This window comes from Stegostoma tigrinum, chromosome 1, assembly GCF_030684315.1.
Source record: "Stegostoma tigrinum isolate sSteTig4 chromosome 1, sSteTig4.hap1, whole genome shotgun sequence".
In the NCBI taxonomy this organism is placed as follows: Eukaryota; Metazoa; Chordata; class Chondrichthyes; order Orectolobiformes; family Stegostomatidae; genus Stegostoma; species Stegostoma tigrinum.
Window position 1 is genome coordinate 67,209,216 of NC_081354.1, and position 25,107 is coordinate 67,234,322.

Consider the following 25,107-nt stretch of genomic DNA (forward strand, 5'->3'; position numbering starts at 1 on the left):
CCCTGACTCCTTGTGAGGGAGCCCCCCCTTGTCGCCTTGTTGTTGGTTCTGTGCACCAATGGCTGGAGTGATGGAATGTATGCCTGTGTGTATATACAGCAGGATCTGCTAGTGTTGGACTTGACTGTCCATGGCAGCTGCCAACCTGATCATGGAAGCAGCCAGATGTTTGTATGCCAGAGGCAGCAGGATCCCAATGGCTGTTGCAAAGTCCTACAAACTTTGGGTCAGTTTGCACAGTGCCTCCAACAAACTTGCTGCAGTTGCCATGTCTGCTTGTGTACTCGGGTGAGCTTCTTGACTGTTGACACAGTGGAGCCTTCTCCTTTAAGTTGAGTGGGTGCCTGGTCTCTGGTAGTCCTGTGGGCTCCAGTGAAATGGGCATTACTGATGAGTATCTGAGCTGGTAGATAGTTCAGCCAGTGCATTTGTGAAGTGCTCGTGTTTTCTTCCTCAGAGTTGGAAGAGAAGATGTTTTGCAGCATTGGTCAGTTGGCTGTCAATACCACACTGAAGCCGCTGGTGCCTTTGGGAGAGAAGAAAAGAGAATGCACTGAGAAGGTTGAATGTAATAAGAGTACATTTCCAATTAGGGTAATGGAAGAATAACATAATAGTGGACAATACTTCTGACCTACTTTCCAGGGCGTGGAGGTTTCAGCAACCTCACCAATGGTGCCAGACCTTGCCCAGTAGAATCTGGATCCTTGCTTTAAGCAAGGAGGTGAATTATTGAAACTCCCAACACTTGCCTTGGCTCTCTTCACCCTGTTATGGCTGTTTCTTTCCTGGAATGAGACAGTGGGAGGAATTGAATGAGATGAAAGTGAGTAACACAGCTAATAGTGCAGTGCGGTAAGAGGAAATGTGGGGACGTGTTCTGATTGTGTAAGTGGGCAGTACAGAGGCCATGCATGATTAGCGGTGAGGGGAGTTAAGGTGGGTAAGAATGAATGAGGGAAGATGTTGGATGTGGATACAATGATGTTTAAAAGACATTTGGATAGGCACATGAATTGGAAATGTTTGGAGGGATATGGGCCAGGAGCAGGCAGATGGGACTATTTTAGTTTGGGATTATGTTTGGCATGGACTGGTTGAACTGAAGTGTCATACAGCACAGAAACATACCCCATGGCTCTACATTGCATGTAACAGTGCAAAACCAAAGACAATGAGCCTTAGTGGAAGATGTGTACAGTACAAGGGATCGAGTAGTTATGAGGTAGCGGAGAGAAAATGGTGGCACTGCCCTGGTGAAGCAGCGAAGGACATTGTAATCCTCCTCACACTGCCGGCATTCCTCCTAACTGCAGGGACCACACTGACTCAATGGAGCAAACTCAGACCAGGCTGTCAGGGTCTGGTGTCTGCATCTTGAACCTTTTGCTGTACGTCTGCAATAAAACACAACCAAAAATAAGACTCAATAAAGTGGAATAAGCTTGTGTAAGTTCCAAACTAGTCAATGCAAAAGCTCAGGAAACCTTTGTGCATGATAATCCTGGATGAGGGCCAAGTGAGGGAAGGTGGGACGAGTGTAGCCAGTAGTATATTTTTGGTAGTACAGACTGGTCGGTACAGGCTGAAAGGCCTCTTGTGGGCTGTATGATTCTTTATGATTCTGTGATTTCAGTTATTGCTATTAATTTTATGTTTACTAGCTGATATGTTAACCACTGTGAAAGAATGTCATGTTCCACTTGCGATAACTGGGTACACACAGTTATTTTCAAGAGTGAATAGATTGGGAGGATTTTTCTTGTACTAGCAGAATGCAATTTGCATAGCAATTTTGATTTTCAAATGCCACTTCAGTTGTCCTCATGCATACAAAACATTTGTTGGTATGTGTCTCGCTTCATTGATAACAAAAAATGGTTCTGCTCATATTTCTTTTGTGTAAACACACACAATTGAAGAATGGTAATGCTTCTTAATGGCCTCAATTTACAGGTCTCAAGCTGAGTAGAAGTAGCTTCTTTGCAAGCTCATTTGACACATTATCCCACTTCATTTCAATTTGATGCTTTATTCAGCACTTTCCTTGAGGCATATCGCAATTTAGCAAGCTGTTTTGATCTAGCACAGGTAAAATCTGATATTGAAGATCCCTGGATAAATATATGCTTATAACAAGGCTAATAGCAATATGAATCAAAATATATAATATTGAAATGTCCTTTTTTAGGTTTTAGCTCTTTTGTAAGTGGAGTAATTTTGAGAGTCAGTCTTGAATTTGGAACTGGTCTTCAGGTAGCAATTGTATATATTTATCATATTGGATGTTATATTTTCAGGAATATGAAATTTTCAGAGCAAATTTAATTTAGATTAGCTTGATGGAGCTAAATTATTCAAGAATGATCAATGTTAGATTAAATAAGATAAATGTAACAGGGGTTTACCCAATGTCCAAGCGTACCTGGGATCTGAAACAGCCACCTAAAACAAGCATTGGGACCTCGCGTAAGTTAATATGTGAGGAGACTGAGACTGATTCTCAGACCTCCGAATATATGAGTTCAAGACGCACCATTGCAACTGGTGGAATTTAAAATCAATTAACATAGCAGGAATATAAAGCTAATCTCAGTGCTGGTGCCATGAAGCTGTCAGTGATTGTGTTCAAAATGCTATTCAAAAATGTACAGGTTACATTGATTATCCTGTGATATCCAGGCTTGTGCAGGCTGAGTGGATTAGCCATGGTAAATGTGGGGCTACGGGGATAGGGAGGTGGGGTGTCCATGAGACAGATTCTCCTCCATGGATTGGTATAGACCTGTTGGACCAAATGGCCTGCATCTGTACTGCAGGAATTCTATGATTCTAATTGTCTAATATCCGTCCTTCAAGGGAAGGAAATCTGTCATCCACACCTGGTCTGAAATGCATTTGACTCGAGATTCACAATGTGGTTCACTCTTAAAGCCTTCTGAAATTGCCCAGCAAGGCACTAAATTCAGTGGTAATTAGGGATGGGCAACAAATGCAGACCTTACCAGTATCACCCATGTCCCCATGGAAGAATACAGGAAAAAAAAACTGCTGTAAGAGTTGCTGAGGGAGACTCCAAGCATCTTTAGCTGCTTCATCAATGATCCTTCCTTCCATCATAAGGTCAGAAGTGGGGATCCTCGATGATGACTACACATATTCAATGTCATTGATGATTCATCAGATACCAAGGTCCACCTGTTCTGAAATCCAGCAAGACGTGGCTGATACTGGGGAGGCAGTGGCCTAGTCGTATTATTCTGGGGACTTGGGTTCAGATCCTGCCATGGCAGGTGGTGGTTTGTGAATCCAATAAGAATCTGGAATTAAGACTCTACTGATAACCATGAATCTATTGTCGATTGTCAGGAAAAACCCATCTGGCTCACTAATGTTGTTTTGGGAAGGAAACTGCCATCCTTACCTAGTCTGGCCTACATGTGACTCCAGACCCACAGCAATGTGGTTGGCTCTTAACTGCTGTCTGGGCAATTGGGGATGGGCAATAAATGCTGCCCAGCCAGCGACACCCTCATCTAGTGAACTAATAAAAAACGTCATACTTGAGCCAATAAATGACAAGTGGCATTCACACCACGTAAGTACCAGGCAATGACCATTTCCAACAGAAGACTATCTATCTATCTAGAAAACTATCTAACAAAATATCTCTTGTTTACATTCAATAGTATTATTAGTGTTGAAACTTCCACTATACACATCCTGAATGTTTCCTTTGACCAGAACTTGAGGTAGGCCAGTCATATAAATAATGTACAGGTCAGGAACTAGGAATTCTGTGATGGGTAATTCCATCCTTTAATTCCAAAGGTATTTGCCCAACTTTAGAGGATCTATTGGGGATCCCTTGCCTGGCCCCTTGTGTCATATTGGCCATGGTCACTGCTCCCAATGGCAATGCCAGTAGCAGAAAGCTGCTGTCCTCTAAGCGGCTAGCAGTTCTTGGAGTTGAGCCAGCAGTGCAGCAACTAAACAATCCTAGTGCAGTCAGGAGCCCTGGCAGCAATGAGCAACTTAATTCTATTGAGGCTCCTCGACATTGGCCCAGTTGACATGCCACCAGATCGTGTTATGGATATTAGGACCTCAGTTCTCTTTTGTAAATTGTACCCATTATGGACTTTATGCTAACACTTTGATTGTTTTGTCTATGATGCTGTTGAAAGGTATTTAAACATTTCATTTTCTTTATCAAGGCCACAACAAGAGAGAGTGAAATGTGACAGACATTACCTCACTAAGCCCTAAATAGCCAAGTATGCACACAGTACCAGACTGGAATTATAGCACCAGAGATAACTGTGGAGTGCATGAAAGCTTCAGTGTATTTAAAGACGGCAGATTCATGACAAAAACCCTGGGGCAGTCTGTAGTATCTCTCCAGATGCTCAGACTGCTACTATAGGGACATGTGGTGCCAGATTGAAAAAGGCTGTTTTTTATCTCTTGTTTCAAAAGCCTGGGGTTGGATTGGAGACAAGAACCCCACAGGGCTTCACTGATCTCGTTTGCACTATTAAGCCTGTTTTCCTGTTGTTCAAGGTCCGTATACATTCAATAACTAGCTATATTAACATGGCAGAATTGGCACATCTGATGCTACTAACTTTTGGAATGCCAGCTTTTGGCCCGTTGTGCCAAATATACAATGCTTGTGTATTATGACTAAAAGGATGCAAGGCCAGGCTTCCACAGCTAAAAACCGTCAACAGGTCCGACACAAGACCCAGCTGCTTCTGTACAAGAGTCACATTCATTTGAAGAAACTGGATTTAAATGTTCATACATCGCATGCTTACTCTGGAGGACAATGTGGCATTAAGATGGCTAAGATAGCAAGGTGTAGAGCTGGATGAACACAGCAGGCCAAACAGCATCAGTGGAGCAGAAAAGCTGACGTTTCGGGTCTGGACCCTTTTTCAGAAAAGTTAGGATGGCTGAGGTGTGCACACACACTTATTTAGTTTTACGCAAAATTCTACACTGGCAGATATGTGTGTACTAACATACGGACAGGGACAGTCACAAATACCCATATTCAAATTTTGTGTGAAGTTTTGATGTTTTCTTTCTTATCAGTAGGAATGCATGGAAGATACAGCAGACTGCACTATCAAAGATCTGATATAGACATCAGTGATATAGTTTAATAGTCCAGCATTTCTATAATATCTTCAACATTCCAAAGTGCATCAGAAAAGCATTATCAAACCGGGGAGAGGTCCTGGGATCATGGATTCTGATTCTCCATGGCAACTGCTGGAATTTACATTCAATGAATTAATCTGGAATGGAAGGATAGTTTCAGTGATGGTAACCATGAAATTAATTGTAAAACCCCATTTGGTTCACTAATGTCCTTTATAATCCTTATCTGGCCTACGTGTGACTCCAGGCCCACAGCAATGTAAAATAACAAGGTGTAGAGCTGGATGAACACAGCAGGCCAAGCAGCATCAGAGGAGCAGGAAAGCTGACGTTTCGGGCCTAGAACCTTCTTTAAAAAAGTTAAGATGGCTAAGGTTTGCCCACACACTTATTCAGTTTTGCACAAAATCCTAGACTCACAGATATGTGTGAACTAAAACTTTTTTCTAACCAACTTCTTGTTCTGAAGAAGGGTCTAGGCCCGAAACATCAGCTTTCCTGTTCCTCTGATGCTGCTTGGCCTGCTGTGTTCATCCAACTCCATGCCTTGTTATCTCAGATTCTCCAGCATCTGCAGTTCCTACTATCTCTCCACAGCAATGTAGTTGACTATTAACTGCCCACTGAAATGATTTCTGAAGTCATTCTGTTTGTGGATGTTTAGGGATTGGTGACAAATGCAGGCCTTGCCAGTGATTCCCACGTCCATATGTTTTTGAAAAATGACACAGAGCCACTGAAGGAGTTAGCAGTACAAATGACCAACCATTTGGTAGAAAAAGTATGTTTTAATAAGCGTCTTGAGCAGGATGGAATGAATGACTAGGGATTGAAGTTTGTGATCAGGATCAAAAACTGGCTTTATCTTCCCAATATTTAGCTGGAGGAATTTTTTGTTCATCCATTTATTGGTCAAATCTGGGGGTGCGGAGAAGTCAGAAGAGCTGGTGATGAGATGGACCTGAGGGTTATCAGTGTACATTTGGAAACTAAGGTAATTGTTTTACATAATATCAATGAGAAGCAGCATGCAGATGAGAAATAGTTGTGATCCAAGTGAAGGTCCCTGTGGAATCCTAAAGTACTAGAGCAAAAATGTGAAGAGGAGTTATTGAGAGTGAATCTCAGTTCCAACATGACTGATAAGCAGGTAACCACATGAAGGTTTCTGATTTATGTGTTTCATCATCACTCTTGCAGTCAACATTTGGTTGATCTCCTGTTCAATGTGATGTTCCTTTGCCGTCCCTTCTAGGTCATCTTTCAAGTCCTCCAAGCAGGTATATTTCTTTTAAAGACAAAATTGTACAGTAGCCAGAACACCACAACTAACCTTAAGATCTCTGATCAGATAAAAATACAGAAAACACTGCTGCCAATCTACGAATCTGAAGTATGTCTTCATTAAATAGATGATGTGCTTAATAATGACTCTACTCATCTTGTAACAGTGTTTCACGCAAATCCTGGGAAAGTGCACAGAAGCACCTTTCTCCCAGAAATCACTTTGAAACCTATCTTGCTGGGTTAAATTGTTCTGAATAGTGAGTTACTCCAAAATATAACAAAGGAAGCATAACAAAGGAAGTAAGAGTTTGCTTGAATATTTGGTGTTCTGCTTCTTGTAAATATGGTGCAAAAAGGGACAATGGATTCCTTTAATTTGCATGTATAATCATGAATCAATAGCATTCCTGGAAATTAAAAATACAGCACTCACATTGTTAATGCTAACAATGAACAAACTAGCAGGCTAGATTGATCCATGGTACAGATATTGAGGCCATTGTGATTTAAAGAGGCGCAGGCAGAGTGGTGCTTGTGATGCAGGTGATTGTGTCAACTTGCAACATGCAACATCATTCCATTTATACTTCCTTTGGAAAGGAACCTTCTGCAAGCACGACTTCTTAGTCAATGCAGGAACATTTGCCCCTCTATACGCTGATATGAGCATACCACCCTGTGGCTGGCATGCACCTCTTTACAGCACAGTACAGGCCCTTCGGCCCTCGATGTTGTGCCGACCTGTCATACCGATCTCAAGCCCATCTAACCTACACTATTCCATGTACGTCCATATGCTTATCCAATGACAACTTAAATGTACCTAAAGTTGGCGAATCTACTACCGTTGCAGGCAAAGCGTTCCATTCCCTTACTACTCTCTGAGTAAAGAAACTACTTCTGACACCTCTTCTATATCTTTCACCCCTCACTTTAAAGCTATGCCCCCTCGTGCTTGCCGTCACCATCCTAGGAAAAAGAATCTCCCTATCCACCCTATCTAACCCTCTGATTATTTTATATGTTTCAATTAAGTCACCTCTCAACCTTCTCTCTAATGAAAACAGCCTCAAGTCCTTCAGCCTTTCCTCGTAAGACCTTCCCTCCATACCAGGCAACATCCTAGTAAATCTCCTCTGCACCCTTTCCAAAGCTTCCACATCCTTCTTATAATGCGGTGACCAGAACTGTACACAATACTCCAAGTGTGGCCACACCAGAGTTTTGTACAGCTCCACCATAACCTTTTGGTTCCGGAACCCGATCCCTCTATTAATAAAAGCTAAAACACTGTATGCCTTCTTAACTGCCCTGTCAACCTGGGTGGCAACTTTCAAGGATCTGTGTACACGGACACCAAGATCTCTCTGCTCATCTACACTACTAAGAATCTTACCATTAGCCCTGTACTTTGCCTTCTGGTTACTCCCACCAAAGTGCATCACCTCACGCTTGTCTGCATTAAAGTCCATTTGCCACCTCTCAGCCCAGCTCTGCAGCTTATAAAACCTATAAGTGTATAAGCATCCTTATACACTTGCGACTGTGTGGCCAAATTCCACCCCAACCTCCATTTACAAGTTTGCTGACAACATCACTATGATTGGTCCGATTCAAACAATGACGAGTCAGAATAGAAGAAAGAGATTCAGTGCTTACCAGCATGCTCTAAGGGTGACAATCTCTCCATCGATGTCAGCAAAGTGAAGGAGCTGGTCTTTGACTTGAGGAAGCGGAGTGGAGGGCACACCCCTCGCTGAATCAATGGTGCTGAGGTGGAGATGGTCAAGAGTGTTAGGTTCCTGGGAGTGATGATCACTAACAATCTGTCCTGGTCTACCCACATCAAGGTGACAGTCAAGAAAGCACAACAACATCTCTATTTCCTCAGGAGGCTAAGGAAATTCAACATGTCCACAAGGACTCTTACCAATTTTTAGAGGCGTACCATGCCTTAGGGCAGCATAGTGACTCAGTGGTTAGCACCAGGCACCCAGGTTCAATTTAAGCCTCGGGCAGCTGTCTGTGTGGAGTTTGCACATTCTCCCCATGTCTGTGTGGGTTTCCTCTGGGTGCTCCAGTTTCCTTCCACAGCCCAAAGACGTGCAGGTAAGGTGGATTGGCCATGCTAAATTCCCCATAGTGTTTCAAGATGTGTAGATGAGGTGGGTTATAGGGGTATGTGTCTTGGGTGGGATGCTTCAACGGTCAGTGTGGACTTGTTGGGCCAAAGGGCCCATATCCACACTGTAGGGATTCTATGAAAAAGAAAAAAAAATCCAATCTGGATACATCTGATATGGCAGTCTGCTCTTGCTAAGGCCACAAGAAACTATAAAGAATTGTGAACACCACCCAGTCCGTCATGCAAAACAACCTTGCTTCCATCGACTCCATCTATACTTCCCGCAGCTTCTGGAAAGCAACCAATATAATCAAAGACCCTCCCCACTCTGCCTATGATCTCTTCCACCCTTTTGGAAGTACTGAAGTTTTATTACACGTACGAATAGATTAGAGAGCAACTTCATCCCTGCTGTTATCAGACTTTTGAACGGACCTCTCCAATGTTAATTGTGATCTCTCTTTCTGCACTTTCCCTGTATTCTGCTACCCTGATGCAGTTTGTATGGTACCGTCAGCCTCTAGAGCACAAAAAGCAACACTTTTCACTGTATTACGGTATATGTTATAACAATAAATCAACCAATCAATCAATCAATCACTAGCAGTATCTTTCCGTTGCTGTTCCTCCTCTTCCAAGAAAGGCAGCCCGTTGTAGGAAGCTGTTGTGTGTTGGCTGCGGAGGGAAGAGTAGGTACTCAACAAATGGTATAAAGGCTGCAGAAAAGGAAGTACTGGGATAGAAGTTTCAACCCTTCATCTTGAATTGAGGTACTATAAATTTTAATCCACATTTCATTGCTGACTTGTAACTGTGGCTGCTGTTGGAAATGGACCTGTAGGTGTGAAAGAGGTGGAAATGACAGCAAATAGCTTTGTGGCAGTTTCATAGCATAACTTCCTCATTTGCATGCACTTTGCCAAAAATAGGTAGGTGTTCTAATGGCTACAGGAAGTATTATGAGCTCGAGAGCCAACGTTACGAGATTTTTAAAGCATTCCACTTTCTGCTGCTGCCTCCTCGTCAATCAGCTCTTATACAATATATAAACAATATTCTTAGCATAAATCTAGTTTTTCTTGCTTCTGACGAAGCTGGACCCAGTCAATCAACTGTTAATAAAGCCAGTGTTCTTGAAACAGTCAAATCAACAAAATGTTTAGTGCTGTTTTACTTGTGGAGCTCATTATATTTCATTTTGAAAGTATTCATTAAGGTAAAGATTGTGGTGTCATGTGGCTTTCATTGGACAGAATTAAAAATACAAATTGCATTTCATTGATCTCTCGTCCATGAACAAGAGCAGACAGTGAATGTGGCACTTACTTTCAGCATTTTGTTCAAATATATTTTGTTGTAAAATTATACTCTGCTACAATCACATTCTAATTTGTTTTATTTCAGGCATTACTTGAGACGCAAAACCTCTTGCGCACCCAGGTTCCCAACTTTACCTTTAACCTTGGATATTCTGGAAAATTCTACCACACAGGTGAGTCTATACAACAAATAGCAATGCAACTCTCATTTTGTTGAAATATATTTGTTCCCAGTTGAAACATCTTGCATTTACATAGTACAAGCTACGACACAGGACAAACCAGGGAGTAAAATAAATATTGATTAATTAGATAAAGATGTCGACCTAAAGCCATGGTTGAAGAATTATGAAAAGTGACTGTGAATCTTTGGCAAAGAGCAATTCTAAGAAAATTTTGAAAGCTGCAGAGAGAGAAGCGGCATCATATGGGGAATTTGGGAAGATAGTCCTTGAGAATTAGCAGAAATAGGTAAAAGCTCTCCTAGCAATTAGATGAAGAGGCAGTTGTGTGGTCAGGAGGACTTAGGGAGGATATAAAGGGTGCATATGGTGAGTTGACGAGTTTTAATGGAGAGAGAGAATGTGTCAGCAGTCAGGCAGAAGAAAGGCAGGGTGACGAGGAGAGTGGTAGGAAATGGAATGAGAAAAAGGAAGCACGTTAGGTAGCTTTAGACAATTCCAGTGGCACTTTCCTCTAAGCTTTGGAGGTAAAATGGAGAGGCAGGGGCAAGGGGTCAGAGAACATTATTAATTATTGGTGAAGGGAGACCAAATTATCACAAACTTAGTGAATGATGTGCAGGAAAAGCTTGTTAGATCTGGTTAAACTAGGGATCACCAAATATGCCAGATCAATTCTGTGTATATCAGAGTCAATAGTATCAACTAGACAAAATGATTTGTGAATAGAGTGACAACAGGACCTGAGTGAGAGTGGATATTTTGTGTGCAATGTGAAGGTGGTGTTAAATGCTAAATGCAAACTGGAATACAAAAATGTGAATTAATGGGATAAATTAATTCTATCTAAGGGATTTGTTCTAAACAAAACAATGGGACAACTGCACCATTGTGTATCTCTTCCCTTCAGTTATGCATAGGCATACCTTTAGCTGGAGTTGTGACTGTACCTTGAACGCATTCACTCTGCATGAGGCTTATCACCGTTGTTGGCTGCATGCTGTGAGCTTGGCCCCGTGCAGTGCCTTGCCCAATAGCCACATACATCACTGCTTTTATAATATAACAGATAACAAGGTGTAGAGCTGAATGATCACAGCAGGCCAAGCAGCATCATAGGAGCAGGAATGCTGACATTTCGGGAAGGGCCTCGGCCCAAAACGTCAGCTTTCCTGCTCCTACGATGCTGCTTGGCCTGCTGTGTTCATCCAGTTCGACACCTTGTTATCTCGGATTTTCCAGCATCTGTAGTTCCTACTATCACTGCTTTTACAATACAGGACAATTTCCTGCCTCAGACCACACAAGTGACAAGACCTGTCACACTTCTGAACTCTGATTATACGATATTATACCATGTTGCAGGTGCCCCCAAAGCTCATAACAGTTGGCACCTTGCCAAGATGCCATCCAATCTAGTAAATTGAATTGGCTGTATGCTTTCTTCTTCTCTAATATGTCTCTTAGAAGGCCTGTGTTTGGGTGGGTATGATGATTAGTTTCAAAATTCATTCCAACAATTAGATATGTAAGAAGCTGCACTCCTGACTTTAGTTCCAGCACCATGCTACAAACCAATTGAAGGACTCATCCTAACCTATAGACCTAGATGATGATCTTTACTTCAGGTTAATCTTCCAGGAACGTCTTCCTAGGATCCTCTGGTCTTCAACCATAAATCCTGACAATTTTGATATCGCGTGTTGCCCAGTGTGATCTTGATTTTTACAACCTGCCTCTCTGGTTCATCTACCTCTCAACTCAGGAAATACGGAGCTGTCTGTTGGCAAAAGGGCTTGAGCTCATGTACTTTGGCTACCAACTTTATAATGAGGATAGATTGAAGAAGTTGGACCCATTTCCCTTTGATGAAAGAAGGGCTGAGGGGAACAGTAATCAAGTTTTCAACATCCTTTGTGCCTGGACTGAGTGGATAGGGAAAAGATGTTCCCTCTCATAAAAGAACAAGACAGAGTAAGGGTAACGTGAGATAAAACATCATTTTCACACAGTGTGTAGTTAGAATGTGTAATGCACTGCCTGCAGGCAGGTTCAATTAAGACATTCAAACGGGCGTTGGTTCATCATTTGCATAGAAATGGTGTTCGGGGATATGAGGGAAAGGGATCTAAGTGCCATTTTCTCAATGTTGTGGCTCCTTTAAAAGTTTTCAACAAACACTTTCCATCCACAAACACAGTACGTCTACAGGTTATTCTCCCTTTTTACAATTTGTGGGAGCTTCTGAGCAGGTTTTTTGTATATATATATATATATATATTCAGAAACATGTGTTTTTCCAGCTTACAGCTTCTTCTCAAAAAGTAGTGAGTGGTGTATAAGAATGATGAACTGCAAGCATAAATTACTACATGGGATAATGATATAGTAGCAGTAGTAGAAACCCACCTCAAACAAGGTGGGTTGGAATCTTAATATTCCTGGCTATGTGATATTCAGGAAACAAAAGGAAAGAAACTTCACAGTGTTACAGCGCAGTAGGAAGTCATTCACTCCTGTGTTCATGCACCAGTTCTATTACATCATTATAATCTCCCACCATTTCCTCGTATCCCCGAACACCATTTCAATGCAAATGATGATCCAGTGCCCTTTTGAATGTCTTAATTGAACCTGCCTCCAGGCAGTGCATTACACATTCTAACTATTCATTGTTTGAAAATGTTTCTTTTCTCTCACATCATCCTAGCTTTGTTTGCACATCTCTTTAAATCTGTGCTGTCTTGTTCTTTTTTGCATTGAGAGGAAACACTTATCCCTGTCCACTCAGTGCAGGCCCAAATGATGTTGAAAGTGTTATTAAATATCCTCTCAGTCTTCTTTTATCAAAGGAGAACAGGCCCGACTACTTCAGTCTATCCTTATTATTAAAATCAAATGACACACAAAGACAGGTGGAGGAACAGATGGTGTTAAGGAAGCAGGGAGGCTGCAGAAGGACTTGGTCAGGCTGGGAGAGTGGGCAAAGATGTGGCAGATGGGATACAATATGGGAAAAGAGTGAGGCTTTGCACTTTGGTAGGAAGAATAAAGGTGCAGACTATTTTCTAAACAGGGAAAGACTTTGGAAATCTGTGGCACAAAGGTACTTGGGAGTTCTGGTTCAGTATTCTTTAAAAGTTAACATGCAGGATCATTTGGCACTTAGAATGGCATTTGTAATGCGAGCATTCATTTCAAGAGGGCTCAAATACAAAAGCAGGGATGCAGTGCAAATGTTGTGTAAGGCTCTGGTCAGAATATATTGGAAATATTGTGAGCAGTTTTGTGTCTTGTGCCTAAGGAAGAGATGTTCTAAGGAAGAAGAGTTTCACAAGAATAATGTCCAAGGATGGAGGGTTTGTCATATGAGGAGCAATTGAGGACTCTGGCTCTGTACAGAATGGAGTTTAGAAAGATGAGGGCGGGCTTGGGGGATGGTGTGGGGGGTGGTTGGAGGTGTGGTGGGGGCTGCAAAATTTCATCGAATACTTGATACTGAGAGGCCTGGATAGCGTGGACTTGGGGAAGATGTACTCTCTAGAAAGAGAGACAAGGACCTGAGGGCACTACCTCAGAGTGAAGGGATGACCCTTTAGAGCTAAAGTGAGGAGGAATTTCTTCAGTCAGAAGGTGATAAATCTATGAAACTCGTTGTTGCAGAGGGCTGTGGAGGTCAATTCATTCAATGTATTTAAGATGGCAATAGATAAGTTCTTGATTGGTAAGGGAGAAGGCAAGATAATGGGATTGAGAAACATATCAGTCATGATTAAACAGTGGAGCTGTAAATCAGGAACAAAAACAAAGTTGCAGGAAAAGCTTAGCAGGTCTGGCAGTATCTGCGAAGGAAAAAGTTGTTAACATTTCGGGTCCGGTGCCCTTCCTCAGAACCCATTTTACTTTAATAATGAGGATAGATTGAAGTAGTTGGGCCTGTTCTCTTTTGACAAAAGAAAGCTCAGAGGAAATTTAATGATGTTTTCAGCATCATTTGTGCTTGAACTGAGTGGGTAGGGAAAGGTTGTTACCTCTCACAACAGATAAGAACAAGACAGCATAGATTTAAAGAGATGTGAGAGAAATCTGAGAAAGGGTCACTGTACCCGAAATGTTAACTCTTTTTTTCCCCTTCACAGATGCTGGCAGACATGTTGAGCTTTTCCAGCAACATTTTTTTTGCTCCCGATTAAACTACAGGCTGTTTGCTACAAGCCACCAAATTTGTGGGAAGGAGATGGAGAACCTAATTTTCAGACAAATTAAAATGTATGATAACTAGAGTGCACTGATAATGCAGGAGTTTGATTAATATCTTAAAGACTGGAAAAGTAATAATGAAAGGGGTGAAGAAGGTGAGGATGGCAAAATTCTAAATGTGTTTATGTGAAAAATTTTGATCCAGATGTTTCCAGGAAGCAAGCAGTGCTAGATACGGTTCCAGGGAATAAAGTGGGTAAAAATGAGCATGTTTCAGTGGGAGTACATTTGAAGAACAGTGACCATAATACGATCAAACTTCGAATAATTATGAGCAAGGGAATCCAACAAGTGTAAAATTAAGCTAACTGGCAGGGATAAACCTGGAATATACAACACAAGTCTGTCTGCATGAAAACATTTAGAAATAAGAAGCCAGAAAAGAAAATGTCATTTAGAGAAACAAACATTTATCAATTGCATTCAGCATTAACTTGTTCAAGGCAAATCATCTTTGTCTAACTTGATTGATTTCTTTATTGAAATGACATTGCTAATGAGGTTAGTGAAGTTGAGATTGTCCATATGGATTTACAAAAGGGTTTTTGTAAACGTACAACATAAATAAACTTGTTAGCACCTTTAAAACTGATGGGATTAAAGGGCAATGTTAACTCGAGCACAAAATTAGTTGAAGGAATGAGAGCAGAGACTAGTTCTTTCTCACGGAGGTATACAGCACAGAAACAAGACCCTTCAGCCCAACTTGTGCATGCCAACCGGACTGGAGCAAAGTCTTTTAAAGTCACAGAGATTTTACATCATGGAAAGAAACCTTTCAGCCCAATCATGTCCATGCTGTTCATCACTGAGCATTTCAAACGATCATCCAGATATTCGTTAAATGTCACGAGAGCTACCACTTCTATCAGCTTTTTAGGCAGAGAGTTCTGGACATCCACTACCCTCTGGATTAAAACGATTTTTTCTCAAGTATCCTCTCAACCTCTTACTCCTTCTGTCTAAGCTCTACTACCTGACAATTGATCTCTGCACTCAGGGTAATGTGTGTCCTTGCCTATGCTCCTCAGAACTTTTTACATCGCAGTCAAATCTCCTCTCAGTCTTCTCTGCTCTGAGAAAAACAGGCCAAACCCATTTAGTCTTTCTTCATAGCTGAAATCCTCCAGTCCAGACAATATTTTAGTGTGTCCTTTCTGCACACTGTCTAGTGTAATCACATCTTTCCTATGGTGTGGCGAGCTAAACTGTTCTCCAGATGTAGCCTAGTTAATATTATATACAACTCCATCACAATGTCCTTCCTCTTTTATTCAATGGTTGACTGATAAAGTCAAGTGTTTTATTTACCTTTTTAATCCACCTGTCCTGTTGCCTTCAAAGATCTGTGGACACATATTCCAAGGCCCCTCTATATTCCTTAGGACCCCAACATTCAATGTGTACTTTCTTCCCTTGTCAGACCTCCCAAAATGTATCACCTCAAACTTTTCAGGATTGATTTCCATTTTTCATTGTTCAGCACATCGGAATAGCCTATCTATGTTGTTCCTGTAGTTTAAGACTATTATTTGCCACATTACCAATTTTCATGTCATCTGTGAACTTAGTGACCATACCTCCTATATTCATGTCTAACTCATTAACATACACAACAAACAGCAAAGGACCCAGCACCAAATACTGTGCGATGTCACTGGATGCAGGCTTCCAGTTACAAATGCACCCTTTAACATCACCTGCTGCTCCCTGCCACCAAACCAATTTTGAATTTAAGTTGCCAAATTGCTCTGAATTCCACAGGCTCTCATCAATCTTCCATACAAGATCTTGTCAAAAGCCTTACTCAAGTCCATGTAGACCAAATCAGCTGCACTACCCTCATCAACATATCTCACCCCCACCCCAAAAAGTTGTCAAATTGTATTAGGGATTAATATTTTTTTGATATGCATTCATGATTTGGACTTAGTTATGTGCAGAGGATAATTTCTAAGTTTGCAGATGATGTTAAACTCTGAAGTGAAAAAAGTAGTGAAGACTCCAGGAGGAAATGGGTAGGTAAAATTAACACAGAGAAGTGGGCAGAACAAGGATAAGTAATACAAACAAAATGGAACATGTTGAAAGGGATGCAGGAAAACAAAGGGTTGGCTACATTTGTAAATTAGATTTTGATAGCAACAAGAAAGGCCATATGGCATGGAAGGAGTAAGCCAGCCAACCCATTGTGTCTGCTCTGCCATTCAGATAGATGATGGCTGATTTGATAGTCAACTGCTTCATTTCCTGCCTTTTCTCCATAACCCTTGATTCCCTTACTCATTAAAAATGTCTATCTCAGCCGCGAATGTAATATAGAATATAATTAATGAGCTAGCCTCGACAGCCCTTTGCAGTAGGAAGATCCACAGATTCACTCCCCATCAGAGAGAAGAGATCTCTCCTTATCTTAGCTGGCTGACTCCTTACTCTGAGAGGGTCAGTGAAAAGGCATGTAGAATCCTTGGCATAGTAAAGGAAAATACTCAAGCAAAAGTACTTGGTACAAATTGTTTACACATCACTGGTTAGCCTTCAATTGTACTTAATTTCAGGGACTACAGGAAGGGAGAGAGGAGGAGGAGGATGGCTTTCGGACTTTAAAGGGAATTCAGAAGAGGTTTGCTGGAATGGTGCTGGTAATGAAGGGCTTCAGTCACAAAGTGAGATTTGAATAGGTAAAATTGTTCATCCTAGATGAATTGAAGGAGACTTGACATTGTTGGTCAAAATCATGAGGGATTTTGCTGGGAGAAGCAAAGAGAAACATGCAGCAGGAACCATAAGTAGGGGACAAAAACAGAAATTGCTGGAAAAGCTGGGCGTGTCTGGCAAAATCTGTGGAGAGAAATCAGAGTTAACGTTTTGGGAAGATGGGCTTAAGGTAGTTTGCAAATGAAGAAAAGGCAACATGTTCAAACTTTTTGCACAACAAACCTGTGTGAAACAATGTGTACTGCTTGAAAGAGTGGTGGATTTATGCTATAAAGTAATATTTAAAAGAAAATTGAATAACTGCATGAAAGGAAAAATGCAGAGCTATGGGGAAAGAATGTGATTAATTGGATAGGCCTAGCAAAGAGCTGGTATGAGTTTGATGGACTAAATGGCCTTCTACCTTATATTATGCGGTGATACAATTAAGTAAATAGTTCCTTTAAAATGTGAATAGCTTGAGAACTGCATAGCAGATAAAACAAGATTCTCCATGCAATATGTCACTTGAGTACATTTCAGTTTTCATGTAATTCTTTTTAATCTGAAAATACTCTCATAACAAGAGAAACTTGATCAATTATATTTCATTTGTATTTTTGCTGGTAATAGCTATTGCTAAATAAAATAATTTAACAGCTGCTAATATCCATATTAGCCGCAATAAATTTTCAAATAAACAATGAATATAGAAATGTCTTAATCCATTTTACAGAACATACTTGAATGGCACGATTGTTACAGAAAGACAAGCAACACTTGTAACATATGTGATATAAAGCAAAATATTGTAGCCACGATATTCAGGCACCAGTAGCAGAGTGACCTTAACAGAACAACATAAAAAATTTGAACATGACTTAACCATCTGGCCCTTCAAGATGGTTTTGCTGTTCAGTGAGAACGTGGTTGGTCTTCTTCTCAATTCTACTCTCCTGCCCATTTTCTATATCCCCTGAGAGACCAAGAATCTATCTCAATCTGATTTTTCAAAAAAACATCGGTTTTCCTTCGGATGTGGATGTCACTGGCAAGGCCAATATTTTTTGCTCATTCCTAACCACTATTGAGAAGGTATTAGTAAGCCACCTTCATGAAGCACTGCATTACATCTGGTGCAGGTACACTGTAGTACTTTTATGTACGAAATTCAAGAATCTGATTCGGTGACAATGAGGGAATGGTGCTATCATTTCAAGTCAGGATGACAACTGACTTGGAGGGGAACTTGTAGGTGCTAGTAGTCCCATGAGTCTGTTGCCCTTGTCTTCTAGGTGGTAGAGGTCGCAGGTTTGGAAGGTGCTGTCGAAGGAACCTTGGTGAGTTGCTGCAGTGCAGCTTGTTTATGGTACACGATTATGCCACTATGCAACAGTGGTAGAGTGAGTGAATGTTTAAGGTGGTGGATGAGTTTTGCAGCACTCTATGGCAGAAATTTAAAAAAAAAATTAACAATATTCTGAATGTTTTTTTTCTCTCAAGTCTGTACTAAATGATGAAACTCATATCCTGAGACTCATGTTTGCAATTTCCTGGCCAGCAGAAGCAACCACTCAGTGTCCGTTTTGTCATGCTCCTTTGGCATCTTGTATTTCAATGAGATCACCTCTTAATCTCCTAAATCCCAGAATAGGAGTCCAAGTATTCTCTCCTCATGAGGCTTTTCTCAAGGCCTACATATTTATTTGAAAGGGGCTACTTTTTAATTCTCATTGACTCCTTCATTAGCTAATGCAGTATGGTTGCCTGCTGCATTTATGTTGATGTATAGGGCATTTGGACTCTCACATAACTAGAATTAGAAGAATTCAACCATATCTTCAAAATTATCTCTGTTCCATTAAACACAAAATCATAACATAGATGGTTAATATTGATTGCAAGACAATATGGTATTTAAATTGACATGTGATAACCAGATGGCCACTCTAGTCTGCACCAACCCTCCAAAGAGCATCCCACACAGATGCGGTCCCCTGCCCTATCCCCATTACCCGGCCTTAACCATGGCTTAACCCATCTAGCCTACAAATCCTTGGACACAGTTGGCAATTTTAGCATGGCCAATCCCCTCTACCTGCATATCTTTGGACTGTGGGAGAAAACCTGAGCACCTGGCAGAAACCCACACAGACATGGGGAGAATGTGCAAAATCTACACAGACATTCACCCAAGGCTGGAATCAAACCTTGGGTCCCTGGCAGTGTGAGGCAGCAGTGCTAGCCACTGAGCCACCATGTCACCCTGTCTCAGATTGAAATAGACACCCTTTTTATCCCCCCAAATAACTGACACACTCTCTAATGCGGAAAAAAGCCATCACAATAAATGTGCTTACCACAGATTGGAGAGTTCACTGTTAAACAGTTGCATGTTTAACTCTGCACAGTCACAGGACTTCAAGTAAATCACCCTATGCTTTGAGATGCTAGAAAATATAAATGTAAATCTTTATGAAATAAAACCTCCCCCTCTTTTCTGACTCCGTCCTCCCTCTTTGCAAACTCACTTATCTAGGACATCCAACCTTGACACAGTCACATCCCTCACCCTTCTTAGTAGCTCCACTGAGTCCGGCTTCAGAGCTTCTGCTTCTCTCAGCCTGTCTGTCTCCAGCCTGTCCTCTCCATGCTGCAGCCTTGCTTTGGCAGCACGTGGTGTGGTCTCATAGATTGGCCTCCTTATATTTAGTCCTCTTCCCTCCAGCCTTGTCATAGCAGCATAATATCATCTATCACAGATCACCTTGGAAGGATAAGGAAACTCAAAACTTTGAGCAAAGATGAAGTTAGTTCTTCAACACTGCTACTATGCAATAGTAATTCAAGTGATGTTCACCACCAATAGAATGCTGTCATCAAGTCAAAAATACATTCTGGCTATTACATAAATGTATAACATATCGATGTATAACATCGATAAAATGTGTTTTTTCCCTGACAACACTCACGTCTCAGTTTATGTGGTACATCGATACAGATATGTTAAATGACAGTAACTCAGGATTCAAGGGAAGCCAGATAAAATACACTAGAATCTTTACAAATTCTAGTGCTAGTGATAGACATGTAAGCTGCATGTGCCAAAAACTGGCAGATTGTATTAAATAGCAGTTTATTTTGGCTGTTTGCAACAAGCAAGGTACTAACCGTACCTAGAGATAGTAGGAACTGAAGATGCTGGAGAATCTGAGATAACAAGGTGTAGAGCTGGATGAACACAACAGGCCAAGCAGCATCAGAGGAGCAGGAAGGGTGAGGTTTTGGGCCTAGACACTTCTTTAGAAATGATCCATTTCTGAAGAAGGGTCTAGGCCTGAAATGTCAGCTTTCCTGTTCCTCTGATGTTGCTTGGCCTGCTGCGTTCATCCAGCTCTACACCTTGTTATCTTCTGATCACATCTAACCAGCTTATGCTTGCAAAACACAGAGCAGTGTCCAACATTATATGTGATTCCTTAGTAGGGCAAAATTTGCTGGGTATTCCTGAGTCTGCAAAAAATTTTGTCGGCAACAAATTTAGGATTGTCAGTTGAATTTGAAATTTGGCACAGTTGCATACACAGGGCAACTCTATATAGTAGTGCTTAGAGCCCTGTTATTTACAGACATAAAGAGCATATACATGCACTGAGCCTGTTTCAACTCAACAAATAGGTGACAGCTATTTACTGGATTGAAGTAAACATGCCTGCTTTAAATTTAAATAAAGCCTGGCTGTAAACTGTAAGTCATCACTATTTGGCATATTCTCCATGGCAACCCCATCAGTAATCAAGTCCATTTGCCAACCAATCAGCACTGTTCTCTTGTGCTGTAGCGGCGTTGGTTTTTCTTTTGAATTGGTGTTCTTGTGTTGAGTGTAAGATAAAAAGCTTCAATAAAATGTGTTTTTTTTCTGACAACACTCACATCTCAGTTTATGTGGTACATAGATACATATATGTTAAATGACAGTAACTCAGGATTCAAGGGAAGCCAGATAAAATAAGCAACACCATAGGAGAGCTGAAGTGTGCCAGCAGGATGCATTCACTGAGATGCAAGTACCTAGGTCTTTCTCATGAGCTGTCTAGGTTTGGCTAGGCAAATAGCCCACAGTAAAATGACATTGACAGCCGAATAGAAAATAATCACATCTCTGAGATTTTACATTGCCAGTTCATATCAGAAAGTCATGGAGGAGTTTTACCAAATTAGGAGGTCCCCAATTTACAGATCTACAAACTTACCATCGCCCATACTTAACAGCACAGTCCTATATCGGGATTTAATTTTAAAGACTTAGCATGCAAACATTTCCAGCACTGGGAAACAGCTTCTTTACTTTATCCTGCATTATGTTAGAACTTGTGTTCAAAATTGACTTGTGAACGAACTTCAGAACAGAATCCCGTTTGCTACCCAGAGACTGCTTGTATACACCAATTCCATATTTACCACTGGGCAGCTGCAAGGGCATTGTATTTTCGAGACACACTGAATTCCACAGTTATGTGGCATCATAATTCAAATATACATTCTCATTTTGCATCAAATAACTCACAGACGCTTTCGCATGCACCTATGTTAACTGAGAGCTTTCACAATACTTCTGCTTTACGTCTTCAGTGCCCCTGCTGTAGTGCAACCTTAACACTGTAAAAGAGTATCTTATACTTTATTTCCTCTTAATTCCAGAAACTGTTTAGGTCTAATTATCATGACCTATAGTTTGTACTGTTTTACAAAATTGACGCAAGTGTTAATCTTTTCAGGGACATTTGCAGAAGATGAAGGAGATGATCTGCTGTTAAAGTATGTGAATGAATTCTGGTGGTTCCCCCACATGTGGAGTCACATGCAACCTCATCTCTTCCACAATGAATCAGTGCTGGCCGAGCAAATGATTCTCAACAAGGAGTTTGCATTAGTGAGTATCAGTTGGTTTGTGAATATAAGCATGAGTTACAACTCAATCAATACAGATGCCTGACCAGTGGCTAAGTTGATGTTGTTACCAGATGGCCTCATTATGAATGATTGAGTGAGATCTAAGACTCAATATTGGAAACAGATCAGTCAAAGGTCTGTTTATGTGGATTGAAAGAATATGAGCGATTCAACTGAATAACTTTTTTGAGATTATAATAACTAATTTTCTCTTTCCTTTGGTTTTTCAAAGCGTGCTTGTTTTTTTAAATATTACTAATCAGTACGATCCGGCGTAAAACTTCTATAATTGATGCCAAATAACTTATTCAAACTATAATAGTTTTAGTAAGAACCGCAGTTACCTTTTCTAAGATGATGATATTTTTCACAAACAAGTCAAAGACTTCCCATGATTATCATTGATTGTGCACTTACTGTATGTAAATAAGTAGAACATGTGCAGGATGCAGGGGTGCTAGAAGGGGACTGAAGGTAACACAATGTGCATGGGTAGATCATGTAAGAAGCCTGGGTTATAATGGGACATGGAGGAAGCATGGCGAGTGTAAGGGACAATGAAGGGGACATGGGATGATGGCGGTTTCATGGGATAAGTATGCCTGTACTAGGGCGAGAGTGTCTAATAACCTTTAAGACTCCTAGGTTGAAGTCCCAGACAACTGTGCCTCTGTATCTTCCACTGATCTTCACCATGGCCTTAGTTCCAGAGAAGATTATAGCACAGGATTGGACTCTTCAAACCACCAAGACTGTGCCAACACATGACACCTTTCTAAACTAAAAACATTCTGCCTCAATGTTTTTCCCTGCCTATTCATATATCTGTGAAGATGCCTCTTAAACTTTGCTATTGTATCTGATTCCACCACCTCCAGTGGCAGTGCATTCCAGGTGCTTACCACCTTACATGTGAAAAAAAATCTGCCTGGCACATCTCCTTTAAACTTACTCCCTAATAATTGACATTTCTACCTTGGGACAAAGACTGTGACTGTCCTTTCTATCCATACCTCTCATAGTTTTGTAAACTTCTATCAGGCCACCCCTCATCCTTCGATGTTCAAGTGAAAACAAACCATGTTTGTCCTAGAGATAATAGGAACTGCAGATGCTGGAGAATCTGAGATAGCAAGGTGTAGAGCTGGATGAACACAGCAGGCCAAGCAGCGTCAGTGGAGCAGGTTTTTCTGAAGAAGGGTCTAGGCCCGAAACGCCAGCCTTCCTGCTCCTCTGATGCTGCTTGGCCTGCTGTGTTCATCCAGCTCTACACCTTGCTATCTCATGTTTGTCCTATCTTACCTCATAGCTAATTCCCCTACGTTCCTCACTTTTGCCATGACTCTCAATGCTCAACTCGCTTCTGCTGTTCTCCATGAAACCCGGCAATGACACTAACAGCATGAAAGTTGTTAACAGCAATAATCTTATATTAACGCTGAATTCCATGGAGTGTATTTATTTTACCTGAACCGTAATATGCTATGTTGCATAGTCATGAAAATCATTGTTTGACTGCATGGAATGTTCATAACCAGACCAATTTTAAGATGAGATGAAATAGATCGTTAAAGCTTAACCAACATGGGCAAGTGATAGATTGCCCAGACTGTTAATCATTCCAGCCCTCTGGCTGTTGAATTTCCTCCTTGCTTTTCAGACAATGCATTTTTTTTATATTCATGTGGGATGATTGCATAAATATATGTATAGCATGGGTTATTATAAAACAGATACCCATAAATGTAGAGACCACAGGGCACTACCCCTATTGTAAATTAGATATGCCAAAGAAAAGGACTGCCATTCACTTTTCTCGTGGCAGAGGTGAGAATCTGTTATTGACCAATTCCTTTAAAATTGTGCAAGGTTTTAATTGAATGGATACAGAAGAGGTGCTTCCTCATGTGTGCAAATTGCAGAACTAAAGACTATCAATATAAAATGATCATCAAGAAATCCAAAACAGGATTTAGAAGAAACCTCTTGACAAAAGGAGATGGTAAAAATGTTAAACCCACGACTCCAGGCAGTGTTGTAAGTGAATCTTGCAATTAAGTACATGCAATTAAGTGGAAACTAGACAAGCAAATGAGGGAGAAGCAAATAGTTGGTTAAAAAAAATTGCATGGTAAAACATGAGAGATGGTATAAACACTGTCACAGCTTATTTGGGCCGAACCTGGTCTGTTTCTGCGCCACATATTCAATGAAGTTGCATGTATTAAGTCTCAAGAAAGCCCGTTTTGAATCAGTGAGTCATTGATTAATTGATTTATTGTCGCATGTATGAAAGAGTTTGTGATGCAGGTAACATAGCATCTTCCTCAGCCCTAGTCTCAGGTTAAAGTAATAGTTTAAAAAAAGCTAATCAATTCCCAGAGAGTAAGAAATAGAAGTGGACAGAGGAACTTTTATGGTTTTTACATTGTAGATTCCTGTGCCATTTCAATGAAAAGAAACAGCGGACTGGATTTCACATAACTCATCTGTAGCTTCAAACTTGTGGGAAGGGGAGTACATAAAATGTAACAGCTCGCCTACCCAACGCCTATGTTCCCATGCTCAACTTTTCCGACATTGTACAGCATTTGGGAGAGACTTTGAAAAGCTCGCCCACTCTTGGGTCAGTAGATAATTCAAGAGTCTCATCTCCTCATTGTAGGTATCTTACTGTGTTGGGCTGATGCCCATATCATGTGGAATTTCAGATAACAAAATGTGAAGCTGGATGAACACAGCAGGCCAAGCAGCATCTTAGAAGCACAAAAGCTGATGTTTCGGGCCTAGACCATTTGTCAGAGAGGGGGATGGGGAGAGGGTTCTGAAATAAATAGGGAGAGAAGGGGAGGCGGACTGAAGATGGATAAAGGAGAAGATAAGTGCAGAGGAGAGTATAGGTGGGGAGGTAGGGAGGGGATAGGTCAGTCCAGGGAGGATGGACTGGTCAAGGAGGCGGGATGAGGTTAGTAGGTAGGAAATGGGGGTGCAGCTTGAGGTGGGAGGAGGGGATAGGTGAGAGGAAGAACAGATTAGGCAGGCAGGGACGAGCTGGGCTGGTTTTGGCATACTGCACCCACTGTACCCAGTGTGGCTTCCTCTACATTGGGGAAAC

The 25,107-nt window shown here is 41.1% G+C and overlaps 1 protein-coding gene across 13 annotated transcripts in view; it reads left to right on the top strand.

The window, feature by feature from the left end:
* The window catches only part of ndst3 (N-deacetylase/N-sulfotransferase (heparan glucosaminyl) 3), a 989,735-nt gene that overhangs the window by 864,531 nt on the left and 100,097 nt on the right, over positions 1 to 25,107 (top strand). For 12 of the 13 annotated variants that reach the window (XM_048537072.2, XM_059646033.1, XM_048537017.2 and 9 more), the window contains 3 exons: positions 9,986 to 10,073; positions 18,335 to 18,379; positions 21,818 to 21,972. In XM_048537072.2, the coding sequence (XP_048393029.1) occupies positions 9,986 to 10,073; positions 18,335 to 18,379; positions 21,818 to 21,972 (288 nt within the window). The remainder of the gene's footprint in view (positions 1 to 9,985; positions 10,074 to 18,334; positions 18,380 to 21,817; positions 21,973 to 25,107) is intronic. The other variant, XM_048537066.2, reaches the window with a different exon arrangement.